Genomic DNA, 13337 nt, shown 5'->3' with positions numbered 1-13337 from the left:
TATGAAAAAATTTAAACAAAAAGAAGGGGCAGGGGGGAATCATGTCTACAGATTATAAAGAATGGCTCCTTTTAAATGATACCTCTTAGGGGAAATAATGGAAACAAACCAATTTTAACACACTTAATGACAACTGGGCACTTTATTATCAGTGAAATGGTATTTCACTCTGAAACTGCACGTGGTAAAAACTGACAAATTTAGCTCTTATAATAATTGGGAGAAAGTACAGCTAAGTTCCACTGAAACTGTGCCTGAAGAATCTGCTAAGTCAACAGTTGCTTCAAATTTTTCAGAACAAAGGCGACTATAAACAGATAAATAAAATACAGGAGGATGAACTACTGTGTAATGGTTTCAAATAAAATTCTAAAGCACTACTTACAATAATTATTTTCAAAACACACATTAGAATCTGTCCCTTACAGAACTTCTATTAGTAACAACGTGATCTTTGTTTCAGGTTTCCATATATACAATAAATTTAGGAAGACTGATTTCCTCAAATCCATCTTCTCCTCATATTTTCACTCTAACAAAAGGAAACTGTTCAAGCAATGAGTTTGTTATCTAATTCTCAACAGAGGGCAGCTTCTATGGCACTTACTAAAAGACAGCAACTCAAAGTTACTCAGCAGCAAACTGAAACAGAAATCTAAACCCTTCTTCCTCTATTTTCTAAAAATTCTACAATAAACATGTGTCACTTATACAGTACAAAAAAGGGAAAGTAAGAAAGAGAGAAGGCAAGTACAAGAGAGAAAAGAGACAAAAGAATCTGGTTTCCTCCTAAGTCAGCCCATTCTAATGGACAGGTACTTCACTGCCCCTCAGAATGAAAGACTAAAGAAAGAAGACTTCAGTAAAAGACCACTCTTCTTCCAACCATGACACCAACTCTCTTTTCTTGTATCACTGTCCAGATTTCTAGGCACAATCACAGCTGTTTGCTCTGTCAAAGCAGAAAGAATAAAATGCATATGAAGGAAGAGGTAGGACAGACGTTGTATTAATACAAGAAAACATTTCTTTATTTGCTTATCCGCAAGGGTAGGGGGAAACCACATAGTATTCTGAGGTCTAATTATTAAAGGCAATTCCATCCTATTCAGAAACAACAGAATTAAACCCAGAAAATGGCAACTGTAGCAACAATCAGTGAGGCACACAGGCATGAGACAAAAACACCCTGCCATCAAAGACACTGTCTATCTGATAAAGGTCTATCATTGAACATTGTGGAGGGGGAGGGGGGATGTCCTCTGCATAACATTTAACACGAAAATTTCTCTCTTAACCATATATTTCTGTTGTTTATGAACATCAATATGGGAAAATATGTTCATGTTTGTCCATGATACATAGTATCTAACAAATACTTAAATCTTAAGACAAAAATACTCAATGATACCTTTTTCAGCTCTTCCTTGGAGAATTTTTCATAAGGGTTATGTTCCAGATAGGCAATGTGCTCTGCATTATTGGTACCAAATCCTACAGTTTTTCCTTTTTTATTTCCAGATGGCTCATAAGGGTGATGTAGAAGGTCATAATGAAGCATTGTGATCATTTCCTTTTTGATCAGTTCTTCACTTTTCTGTAAATCTGTTAGAGGTGGCTCTACATTTAAGGGCCTTAGAATTGTTTCATTTACCTAAAATTTTAAAACAAGTACCATTATTAAACATACTATTGCAACATACTAATGTTACTACTTCTTCAAGTATGAATTAAATACATGCACACCTTATTTTACTTAACTGCACTTTTACTTCTGCTAGGTCGCTTCAGTCGTGTCCCACTCTGTGTGACCCCATAGACGGCAGCTCACCGGGCTCTGCCGTCCCTGGGATTCTCCAGGCAAGAATACTGGAGTGGGTTGCCATTTCCTTCTCCAGTGCATGAAAGGGAAAAGTGAAAGTGAAGTCGCTCAGTCGTGTCCGACTCTTAGCGACCCCATGGACTGTAGCCTACCAGGCTCCTCCGTCCATGGGATTTTCCAGGCACTTAACTGCAATTTGTAGACAAGGTGTTTTTTTTCAAACTGAAAGTTTGTGGCAACCCTGAATTGAGCAAGTCTATTGGCACCATTTTTTCAACATTTGCTCATTTTGTCTATGTCACACTGGCAATTCTTGCAATATTTCAAACATTTTTTTCATTACTACTCTATTTGCTATGGTGAGCTGTGATCATTAATGCTACTACTGCAAAAAGATTACGACTCAGGGTCAGAAGCTTAGATGATAATTAGCACATTTTTAGCTATAAAGTAGCCTTTAATTAAGGTATGTACTTTTTTTAGATATACCACTACTGCACACTTAAAAAACTACAGTTTAGTATAAACATAACTTCTATATGCACAAGGAAACAGAATAATCCATGTTGTGATGCACTTTTTTGAGTGACATGCATTTCATTGCAGTGGCCTAGAACCAACCTGCAATATCTCTGAGGTATACCTAAAGCAGTTTAACATTTTCAAAAGAAATTCCTTTCTTTTTTCCTTCAAAATTCTTATTTGTACCAGTGAAGCATTTCAAAGACTGGACCTGGGAACTGCTTTACTATATTCCAGAAAGTACATGAAACGTTGTTTTATAGACTTTAAGAATAATATAAAAAACATCAATCACATAAAAAGAAACTTAAAACTTCCTAAGGCAGAAATTCTAATACTTACTTCTGATGGTCTTGGCAGATCTTTCTGGACAGCTTTGTGCATTCGTTTCATTTCCTTTACACGCTCTGCATCTCGTATGGCCTAAAAAAATTGTTTTTATAACCGTTTTTACAGCTATACAGTATCTGACACATTTCAGTAAAGGTGAAAACACTTTTGTCTATAACAATGTGTATGTTCAAGAGCTAAAGCTGTAGTAATCTGTGTAAGTTTGTAGAAAGGCAATATAATGCCATTGAAATTAGCCAGTCTACTCATTCTCTTGTTAGAGTACAAACTAAGAACTTTCAACAGCTACTAGGAGCATTCTCCAGATTTGCATGGCTCCCTGAATCAGATAATCATTCTTTCCTTGTCTAAAAGATCAAATCCTAAACTTAGAGGGGATGCTTCCAATTATCCCTCTTGCAATACAACCTTTCCCTTCCACCTCAGAAGCTACTGATTTTTAATTTAAAAAGCCAGCCAACAAGGGTGCTGTTTTATGACTCTTAAATTATGAATAATGTGGGTTAACACAAGAGAACTTTAAACCACTTTTGAGAATAAATGTAGCTCAAAATAGCTAAGAGAACTAAATTCACAAAGTATTATCATATATCCCCCACCAAAAAGCACATTCATGTGGTTTCTCTCTAAAGCATGACTTCCACACTCCAATCCCTAGAAATGATTCAATTTCTAAAAACACCCCAAAATGGGCTGCAACAAGAAGTCCTGAAGCGGATCACATGATCTCAGTTTTAGTTCAAGATTTACCACTTCAAGACACGAGACCTGGGAAAGTTAACTTAATTCACCTGAGTTTCCTCATTTCTAAAATGAACCTGATACCTATCCTACTTACATCACCTGGTTGTTATGTACATATGAAAAGTAATTAACTGCAAAACATATTAGTACAAGGTGTTACTAACTTTATTCTGATCCACTCTAAATTTCCAAATCCACATTTTTAAAATTTATATTTCATTGGAGGATACTGTCTGGCGTCTGCCATACAACTCGAATCAGCCATAAATATTCCCTCCCTCTTGAACCTCCCCCACACCCCACCCCCACCCATACCACCCCTCTAGGTTGTCACAGAGCACCGTGTTGAGAGCCCTGTGTTACCCGCAACTTCCCATTAGTTTACACTGACGAGAAACAAATCAACCAACAAGATGTACTTGTTTTAAGACTTGTCAATAACATCTTTTCTTGGCAACAGTGAAAGCAATGTCTAAAAGACTACTTACACATAATTTAAAGGAGCATAATGAATCTGACAGAGGATATTGAAACTGCGACCTATATGACTGTACATTTTAAGAACACCTATCAAGATTGATGTAAGTAATTTCCTTTAGTGCAATTTTTTTCAATACTGAAAAAAACACTAAGCAGAGATCGCGAGACATGTAACAGTCGTCACCCACCTGCTTCCGTGCATCCACATCAGCAGCATCTTCGATGTAAGTATCATCTGTTTCACGCTCTTCCAGTTCCTTCTCGGCATTTTCTGGTAGAACAATTTCAAAGTCATTCTTAGGAGCAGGAAGACCCAACAACCCTAAACGGAGGTGTTCACGAGATTCTCTTTCCTGTAGAAAAAAATTGGTCCTTCTCAATTTATACACATTAAAATACTCAACTAACATTGTATAAGAGTTTCTAAAACACAATTAGCCTAATTTTAATTCTAGAAAAATCATCCCTAACTTAAGAGTTGAGACAAGATTTTGTTTAATTTCTATCTCTACTTCTTCCCTACATTAAGACCAATCATAAAAACTTTGATTTGTGGTCAATGAATTTACTCTGGGATAGTCTAATAGCAGGTTTGAGAATTATACCTCTGCAGGGCAAAAAAACAAGAAGTCCTTTTCCTTTTAAGGGTTTCTGAAATTTAATAGGAAATGAAAGAACAAGTTCAAAAGTAAATCTGTCCTTATAAAACCTAATCTGAAAAGACGGCTGAATTTGTATGTATGATTCTTTTTCATGCAAATAACAGGTCATATGCAAGCCAAAGAAAACAGCTCATACTTCCTCAAAGTGCCTAGTACCCAAAGTCTTCCCCAGTCCATCCTCAGCTCACCTGTCTGTCTCATTCCCCACTGGTCCATCACATATATGCAAGATGGGAAGACCAGGTGAGCTGCTTTGTCCAGAACATGCTCCATGCTTACTCATGTTGTGATCTCCACATGGGACAGCCCCCCACCCTACTTCTGAGCATACCTCCTTCAAGGAAGGCTTTCCTAGTACCCACCCAACAAATGTGATTATTTCTTTCTTCGGCCACCCTAAGCATGCTGGTTTTACTCAAAGGGCTTTATTTGGTTCTTATATTATGATCATTTTTGGATTTGGTTTAGTACTGCCAATCTCTCCAGAGCATAAACTTCTTTAAGACAAAGGACATCTTTACTCAACTTTCAATCCCATGAAGTGTCCGGATCTGTGCTTTACACACATTAGATTCTTCACTTGTTTAATTCCTATGTAACCATTCAGAGTCAGCATTACATGATATCAATCTGGACACTTAAAAAATTCTCAACTAACCAAATCTCTACATGAAGTTAGAATTAATTTGTAAACTAGAAGCAAACCGCCACTGGAACTCAGTTTTAAAAATCTCACAATGACCTTCCATGGCATAAATAAGAAGGCTCAATAGTAATGTAATAAAAGCAATAATATGATCAAAAATAAAACTGTAACTTTTATAATTAGCTTTCTACATCAACTTGCAAAACATACAGAAGAAAAACTTCACTAAGGTCAGCAATGAACATCAAATTAACTTGGCTCTGATACCTTGACTGTTCTTCTAAAAGTACAGAGGCAAACAAAGGAATCAAAGTTCAAAATCTAATTCATGAGGCATTTGAAATTCATACCTTATTTTAGAGAAATAGGAAAAAAAAAATCAGTGTACCATTCAAGAAGCTAAACTATTAATTAGTAAATGCTAAAAATTAAAAATCACAAAAGATACAAGGAGCATTACTATCAACATAATCAATACTGAAAACTAAATGAAGAATAAGAAAAAGTAGGCTAATAAGACCAAAAGGTTTCCCTTCTCAAGTCCTACAAACCATGTTCCTTTTTCTAGTGTCTGCAGGTGTACAGAATCTGAAGGCATATGAAATATGCACTGACAAGGGGAAAAATTTTATTTTGGTACCCTTGAGATTTTAACTTTTTTTAAAGAGTACTAAAAGAGAATTGACACATACCATCTGCTTCACATAAGAGGGATCACTGTAGTCTGCCATTCCATCCTCAGGATTAATGTTTAACTTGTCTCGAAGAGGAGTTCTACCCGGGGTGGAGTTAATAACTGGTTTGGGAGTGGTCCCACTCCGGGGAGTCAGCCCTTCAGATCCATGAGAAGGAGTCCTAGAAAGACAGAAATTCTAGTTAATGAAAGTGCCAATTTTATTTGAATTGTGCTTCCAAATATTTTTCATATAAATTATTCTATAAGAAAAAAAATAAAGATTCCTGAAATTCTGTCTCCATATCTGGTTTTAAGTTAGACCTCTAGGTTAAAATAAAGGTTTGGGGTTCAGCTAACTCAGTATTTACACACAGTGTATTTATTTTAATGACTTCAAATAAAGTCATAATAGCTAGTATTTTTTACCTTATTAACTAGGTCCATAAAACATTTTTAACCTTTTCTTGGCACATCAGGGTGGCTAAGAACACACAGTAGTCAGGGAGGTTGGCCACCACACATAAGACCCCAAACAACTCTTTTTGAGTTCAGTGTCTTCAACTTATCATTTGTCTCCTCCCTGCCTATAGCTGTTGGTCATCACATTCTCATCACAGGTATGCATACTTCAAGTTTGGAAACCAAACAACAGACTTTTAGGATCACATCTACATATGAATTGTTCTGCTGCTACTGCTGCTAAGTCGCTTCAGTCGTGTCCGACTCTGTGTGACCCCATAGACGGCAGCCCATCAGGCTCCGCCGTCCCTGAGATTCTCCAGACAAGAATACTGGAGTGGATTGCCATTTCCTTCTCCAGTGCATGAAAGGGAAAAGTGAAAGTGAAGTCGCTCAGTCGTGTCCGACTCTTAGCGACCCCATGGACTGTAGCCTACCAGGCTCCTCCGTCCATGGGATTTTCCAGGCAACAGTACTGGAGTGGGGTTCCATTGCCTTCTCCGATGAATTGTTCTGAGTTAGGTCTAAAAAACTCTCAGAAATAGAAGCCATAGACTTCACACCATACAGTTTAAATGTCCAAAGCCTTGGACTTCTCTGGTATTTCAGTGGTTCAGAATCTGCCTACCAAAGCAGGGGACACAGGTCCGATCCCTAGCCCACCCCTGGTCCAGGAGAATCCCACGTGCCTTGGGGCAACTGAGCCCGTGCACCACAATAAGAGAAGCTACCACAGTGAAAAGCCCATGCATCACAATTAGAGAGCAGCCCCAATTGCTGCAACTAGAGAAAGCCCTCGCATATCAATGAAGACCCAATGCAGCCAAAAATAAATAATTTTTTTTTTATATGTTCAAAGACTTTTGTTTTTTTGATTACTTCCTGAATCTTGGCTGTGTTCCAGACAGGTGATGCTGCCAGAGAGCTGTTCCCAAAGGTGAGGTGAGGTGCTACCATATAAGACGTGATTCCTGCCCTCAAGGAGCTCACAATCTAGTTAAAAAACAAGACATACATGGGAGAAAGAGGGATTAGGCTTTCTTGCAAGCCTTGCAAAAGTGTTATGTCACATAAGGTTTTGCCTGCCAATGTTCTTGATCCTGCTGTCATGCACAGCTATAACAGTCAGAAATGCTTCACATACTTAAATAACCAGTAAGAGGACAAATTTTAAAATTAATAGTAAACCCCAAATATTTCTAACCTTAAAAGCTCAAATTCTATTTTAATACAAGTTGTTTCTATAATATTTGTATCTTACGAATTCTTCTTTAAAAACAGTAGCTTAAAACAAAAAAAAGTTAAAAAAAAAAGTATAAACAAACACTGAACTCTGCTGCTGCTAAGTCGCTTCAGTCGTGTCCGACTCTGTGCAACCCCATAGACGTCAGCCCACCAGGCTCTGCCATCCCTGGGATTCTCCAGGCAAGAATACTGGAGTGGGTTGCCATTTCCTTCTTCAGTGCATGAAAGGGAAAAGTGAAAGTGAAGTCGCTCAGTCGTGTCTGACTCTTAGCGACCCCATGGACTGTAGCCTACCAGGCTCCTCCGTCCATGGGATTTTCCAAGCAAGAGTACTGGAGTGGGGTGCCATTGCCTTCTCCGAACTCTAGTCAACAATTTATATGACAAAGAAGTGTTTAGGGTGAAATGTACTGATACCTGCAACTTGCTTTGAAATGTATTTAAAAATAAGATAGGCTGATGGCTGGCTGGATATGTGATAAAGCAAACACAATAAAATATAAACTATGGAATCAAGTAGTGAGTATATGGATGTTTGCTTTACCATTCTTTCAACCTCTCTAAATGTTATATATTTTCATAATAAAATGTTGGGGGACAAGCAACAGTAATACATGCATAAAAGGGATTACAATTCTTATAAAAGTCACCAAATCATCATTAATAATGGATGGATCTACTTCTTAAATCAGATTAAAAGTATTCACAAACAAGCTGACAGCACCAGAAACTCTGAAAAAAGAAGGAAGGTTCATGTAGTATTTGACTAGTTCCTAAATCCTATAATGTTATTTGCTTCTACGAATGAGGGGAACTCCAAAAGCAAGTTAAACACTAATTTCCATTTTCTGTCAACATTTCTAAAGCAAACATTGTCCAAGTCCTCGGATTCAGGTTTTTCTAAAGCAGAAATCAGTTGTTTATTTACAATACCTGAATGGGGTAGAAAGAACTGTGTTTGGAGTCTGTACAACCTGCCGCTGTGGTGTCACACCTGAGAAGTCGCTCTCATGCAAAGGGGTGTTGAGTCCGCCTTTTAATGGGGTGTCCACATTGGTCAGAGCCATGAGGTTTTGGGCTTCCTAATTAACAAGATAGTAAACAAGCATGTTTTAACAGTTTAGACAGGATAGCAAGCCCCTCTCTTATAGTCCTACTACACAAAAAGCAGGCAAAATTCTTACATATTTTCTCAACAAAAACCAAGAGAGAAAATGAATATTGAACCATGGAAGAATTCAATACTTCCATTCTTTCTGACATTAACATGTCAGAAGTTTTGAAATAAAGTTTTATATGCCAAGAAATGTATACGTGATTGTGGCCTCACATATGAAATTAACATTACCCAAGAACTTTTCCTATTACCCATGCCAAGCCTCTTTACATGAAGAACTAAGAATCCAACTTTCCCAACATGAGCTTGGGCTAAACACTGGAACACTCAGTCTGGCTTTATCACGAATTCTTTATCCAGTCTTCATTAGCCTCTCTGAGTCTCAGTTTCTTCCACTGTGAGGTTAAAATATTACCAACTGGTCTATCTACTTCATAAGAAAACTCAAGAAGACAGATTACTTTCTGAAGTCTTGCCTGACCTCTTCAGATTGGACTGACATGCTCTCTTTACAGTCCCTCTACTATAACCCTGCACTCATTACTAACACAGCACCCACAACTCCTAATCCTCAATTCAGGGTCTGTGGCAGGCTACATTTTCCATAGAGTCACAACCGTAATTCTCATCTCACATGCTAGTCTTACAATCCAACTCTGATACTCCAACCACTGAACTGTACATTGTAAAAGGATAAATTGCATCTTAAAAAATATATATATGTGTGTGTGTGTGTGTGTGTATATATATATATATATATATGTGCTTCCCTGGTGCCTCAGACAGTAAAGAAACTGTCTGCAATGAAGGAGACATGGGTTCTATCCCTGGGTTGAGAAGATTCCCTGGAGAAGTAAATGGCAACCCACTCCAGTATACCTCCCTGGTAAATTCCATGGACAGAGGAGCCTGGTGGGCTACAGTCCATGGGGTTGCAAAGAGTCAGACACAACTGAAATGACTTAGCATTCATACACACAAGTTTAATTAAAAAAAAAAGAGAGAGTTCAGAAATTTAAAATATGACAGTAGAAATTTAAAAACTGTATGAAGGTAAAATTCAGAAAATCTCCTAGCAATGAATCAAAAAAGTCAATGAAGACAGAAAATCAGAGAGGAATAGTGAAATAAAGCAATGAAGGGGAGGAAATTTTTTTAATTTTCAAAATAACTTCCCAGAATTGAAGGTCATGAGTCTATAGAATGAAAAGACTCACCAAGTACCTAGTACAGTGGTTAAAAATAAACCCACATCAAGAAATATGCATGTGAAAAAGAGGTCATATAAGCTTCCAGAGGAAGGAAAAAAAACAGGTTTCCAATTAACCTTAATGGCACAAGTCAGAAGACCCTGGAACACTGCCTTCAAAGCTGTGAACAAAAACCCTTTCAATCTGGAATTCTATACTCAGCTGTACTATCAATCAAATAAGAGAGTAAAACAGTAATTTGCAGGTATTCAAGACTTAAAAATTCCATCTCCCATGAAACATTCCTCAGAAAGCTACCGACAGATATGCCTTACTAAAAGGGAGCCAACCAAGAAAGCGAGAGACATGGGAGCCAGGAAAGAGGAGACCCAAGGGAAAACTTTCCAGGGTGACAGTGAAGGAAGAGCAAAAGAACAAGCCATAAACAAGATCTAAGGAGTAATCAGTTCAGACTAGAACATTCAGAAATTCTGGGAAAGACTTCAAGCATTGAAAAAGATAAGAATACCTAAAACTTGACCCAATTATAGGAGACTGACAGTTAATAAAGTCCAGATCCAGAAATGAATTTGTGCCAAGTAATCAAAAATCTTAGCAACTAAATAAAACAAGTATTAATCCAAAGAAAAACAAAACACTATGCAGTAGAATAATTATAAGGCACTTTGTAGGTCAGCAGTGAATGCAGTTTGCATAGTCACAAGTGAGTGTGAAAGTTGCTCAGTCATGTCTGACTCTCTACAACCCCATGGACTGTAGCCTGCCAGAATCCTCTACCCATGGGATTCTCTAGGCAAGAATCCTGGAGTGGGTTGCTATGCCCTCCCCTCCAGGGGATCTTCCTGGCACAGGGACAGAATCTGAGTCACCTGTGTTGCAGGCAGATTCTTTACCATCTGAGCCACCAGGAATGCCCCACATAGTCATAAGGTAAACCGTAAATATAGAGCTAACCAAATTATGATTAATTACAATGGAAGATGGGGAAATGGAAAGAGTGTGGATGCACAGTAGAGGCAGAGGGCATGAGAGAGCCAAATGTTCAAATTCTAAGTGGAAAAAAAATGCTTTAAACTGAAAATAAAACCAACATAAAACAAGTGTCTTAGCATCACAGTGGTGACAACAAAGAGCTGTCACTGATAACTCTAGAAAGCAGGCAATGAGGGGCACTGTTTTCTTACAAAGCCTTACAGGACTGTTTGACTCCTGAATCAAGACCTGAATACAATCAAGATTATATTTGACTCTTAGAAAACTGAGATGTAAGGAGTGCTGAAAGACTCCATAGTATTCTGTTAGGTCTGTCTATTACCTGGCATGCTGACACCCTAGGAACACATAGAGCTGCACACCCTATATGTTAAGGAGCGAGAGGGCAATAGTACTAAAGGCTGTCTATGCCATGCCAAGTATAGAATCATAAGGAAGTTTTAAAAATTACTGTAAAAAAAAAAATTACTGACTACAAGGAACTATCCTGGTGGCCCAGTGGTTAAGAATCCACCTTGTAATGCAGAGTACACAGGTTTAATCTCTGGGTGGGGGAACTAGGATCCCATGTGCCAAAGAGCAAGCGAGCCCACTCACCCCAATTACGGAGCCCATGAGACACAACCAGAGAATCAGTGTGCTGCAATGAAAGATCCTGTGTGCTGCAACTAGGACCCAATACAGCCAAATAAATAAAATTACTAACTACACACATCTGATTTTTTTTTCCAGGACTGCTAGGCAATGTGTAATTTTTAAATGCTGCACTTTACTGACAAGATTTAGCTTCCCTATCATGGAAATCTCTAGCAGCTATGCATTCAGGACTGTTTCAAACTGCTACCCTAAGAGACACAAAACCAAACCATTTAGTCTTCTCCTTTATACTACTTTTAAGGACAGGAAACAAAGTGAAAGGCTCATTCTACCATATGGCAGCCTACCTGCAGAATTCTGTCCTGGGAAGCTGGCGTTCGTGGTGTTCTCAGAGCAATGCTGTTGTTGGTGACATTGTACTCAGACAAGAGAGTACTGGAAGCAGAGTTTGTTATGCCAGATTCCTCAGCAGTCTGACGTGCAATTTCACTTGCTTGGCCTACTTTTACAACTTCTTGGAGTTCTGCATCTGAAATCTGAAGATACAGTTATCACAGTAGCAATATTTTTTTTAAATTTAACTTTAATGTGCATTTTTTTTTAATTTATTTTAATTGCACAGTAGCAATATTTAACCAGAGAATAACACAGCTTAAAACGTCCACATTCTAGAAAGATGAACTGCTGAGGTTCCCTGTACTACTCTTTACTTTGTGGGCTTGAAAATTTCCATAATATTAATAGTTTTTTAAAGTGTTCCCTATATAAAGTAGGGGAGAAATTTCATATATGATACAGTATCAAACTGCATTCTTCTATTTCCATACTGAAATTCTCTCAAACCAATATATTAATAAATCAAGACTATAAGTTAATAGTGTTTGTACAAAATCATTTATCAATTGGGGGGGACATACTAAAAATGAATTAAAATATCATACAGAGTCCACTGAGCCACAAAAATCCCTAAGAAAATCAAAAGGTGTTATCTTTGTAATTTTACCAAAATAAATATCCTAAGAACTAAAAAAAAAAAAGGTTACAGGCAAAATTCCAATTTAAGAAATATCACCACTATAAATGATAGCATCTGACGAAACTATTTTATGTTTATACCCAAGAATTTTATATTAATGCAGCTAGGGCATTCATTTGGCTAAAGAAGCTGTTCTAACCTCCTAAATCCATCCCTTTGCTCCATTAAACTGTCCAATTCTATAGAGCTGCACTCATCAAAATGCAAGAGAAGCTTATTCAAAATCCCCATGTTTCTGACCAACCACAATGCAGCTCACTATAGTGAGCTGAATGAATTTTTCCTTCTCCACAACTCCCACATTGATTCTCACAGTTACTGTCTCAAAAAGAGAAGAATGACACACCAAACATTCCCTAAAAGATGGTCACCTGAAGTCCATAAGGCCAAATACCACCATTACCAGCTACAAAAACCAGAGGCCTGGAGCCCCAGTCTACTGACAAATTGCTAAGAGCTGACAATTAATTACTAAACCATCATATGAGAAGTTCAAGGCCTAATATTTCTTAGGGGTACTAAGCACCTAAAAGAAAGCCTGGCACATTGACCCACAAACATTTACTGAAAAAAATGTATAAACGCATAGGAGTTCACACAATGAAAAACCTACTTTCATCAGATTACCTGAGGGGCAGGAAGTACTAGTTTGCTCCTCTTTTTAGTAAATTCAGAAACACCACTAGTTTGAAGAATAGCTGATGGTAAATCAGATTCTTTTTTCCTTTTCAAATGCTGCTTGTCTTTTTTTCTATCTCGTCCTTCTTTTTCACTGT

The 13337-nt window shown here is 37.7% G+C and overlaps 1 protein-coding gene across 2 annotated transcripts in view; it reads right to left on the bottom strand.

The window, feature by feature from the left end:
- Positions 1-13337, bottom strand: part of CDC5L (cell division cycle 5 like) — a 45223-nt gene that overhangs the window by 17889 nt on the left and 13997 nt on the right. For both annotated transcript variants that reach the window (XM_081518983.1, XM_081518984.1), the window contains exons 7-13: positions 13189-13333; positions 11873-12061; positions 8541-8689; positions 5920-6082; positions 4108-4272; positions 2687-2767; positions 1412-1654 (exon numbers count right to left, since the gene is read on the bottom strand). In XM_081518983.1, the coding sequence (XP_081375109.1) occupies positions 1412-1654; positions 2687-2767; positions 4108-4272; positions 5920-6082; positions 8541-8689; positions 11873-12061; positions 13189-13333 (1135 nt within the window). The remainder of the gene's footprint in view (positions 1-1411; positions 1655-2686; positions 2768-4107; positions 4273-5919; positions 6083-8540; positions 8690-11872; positions 12062-13188; positions 13334-13337) is intronic.

Source organism: Giraffa tippelskirchi, chromosome 8 (assembly GCF_054371585.1).
Source record: "Giraffa tippelskirchi isolate mGirTip1 chromosome 8, T2T-mGirTip1v1.2.pri, whole genome shotgun sequence".
NCBI classification, from domain to species: Eukaryota; Metazoa; Chordata; class Mammalia; order Artiodactyla; family Giraffidae; genus Giraffa; species Giraffa tippelskirchi.
The sequence above is the reverse complement of the archived record's forward strand: the minus strand, read 5'-3'. Positions and strand labels throughout refer to the sequence as shown.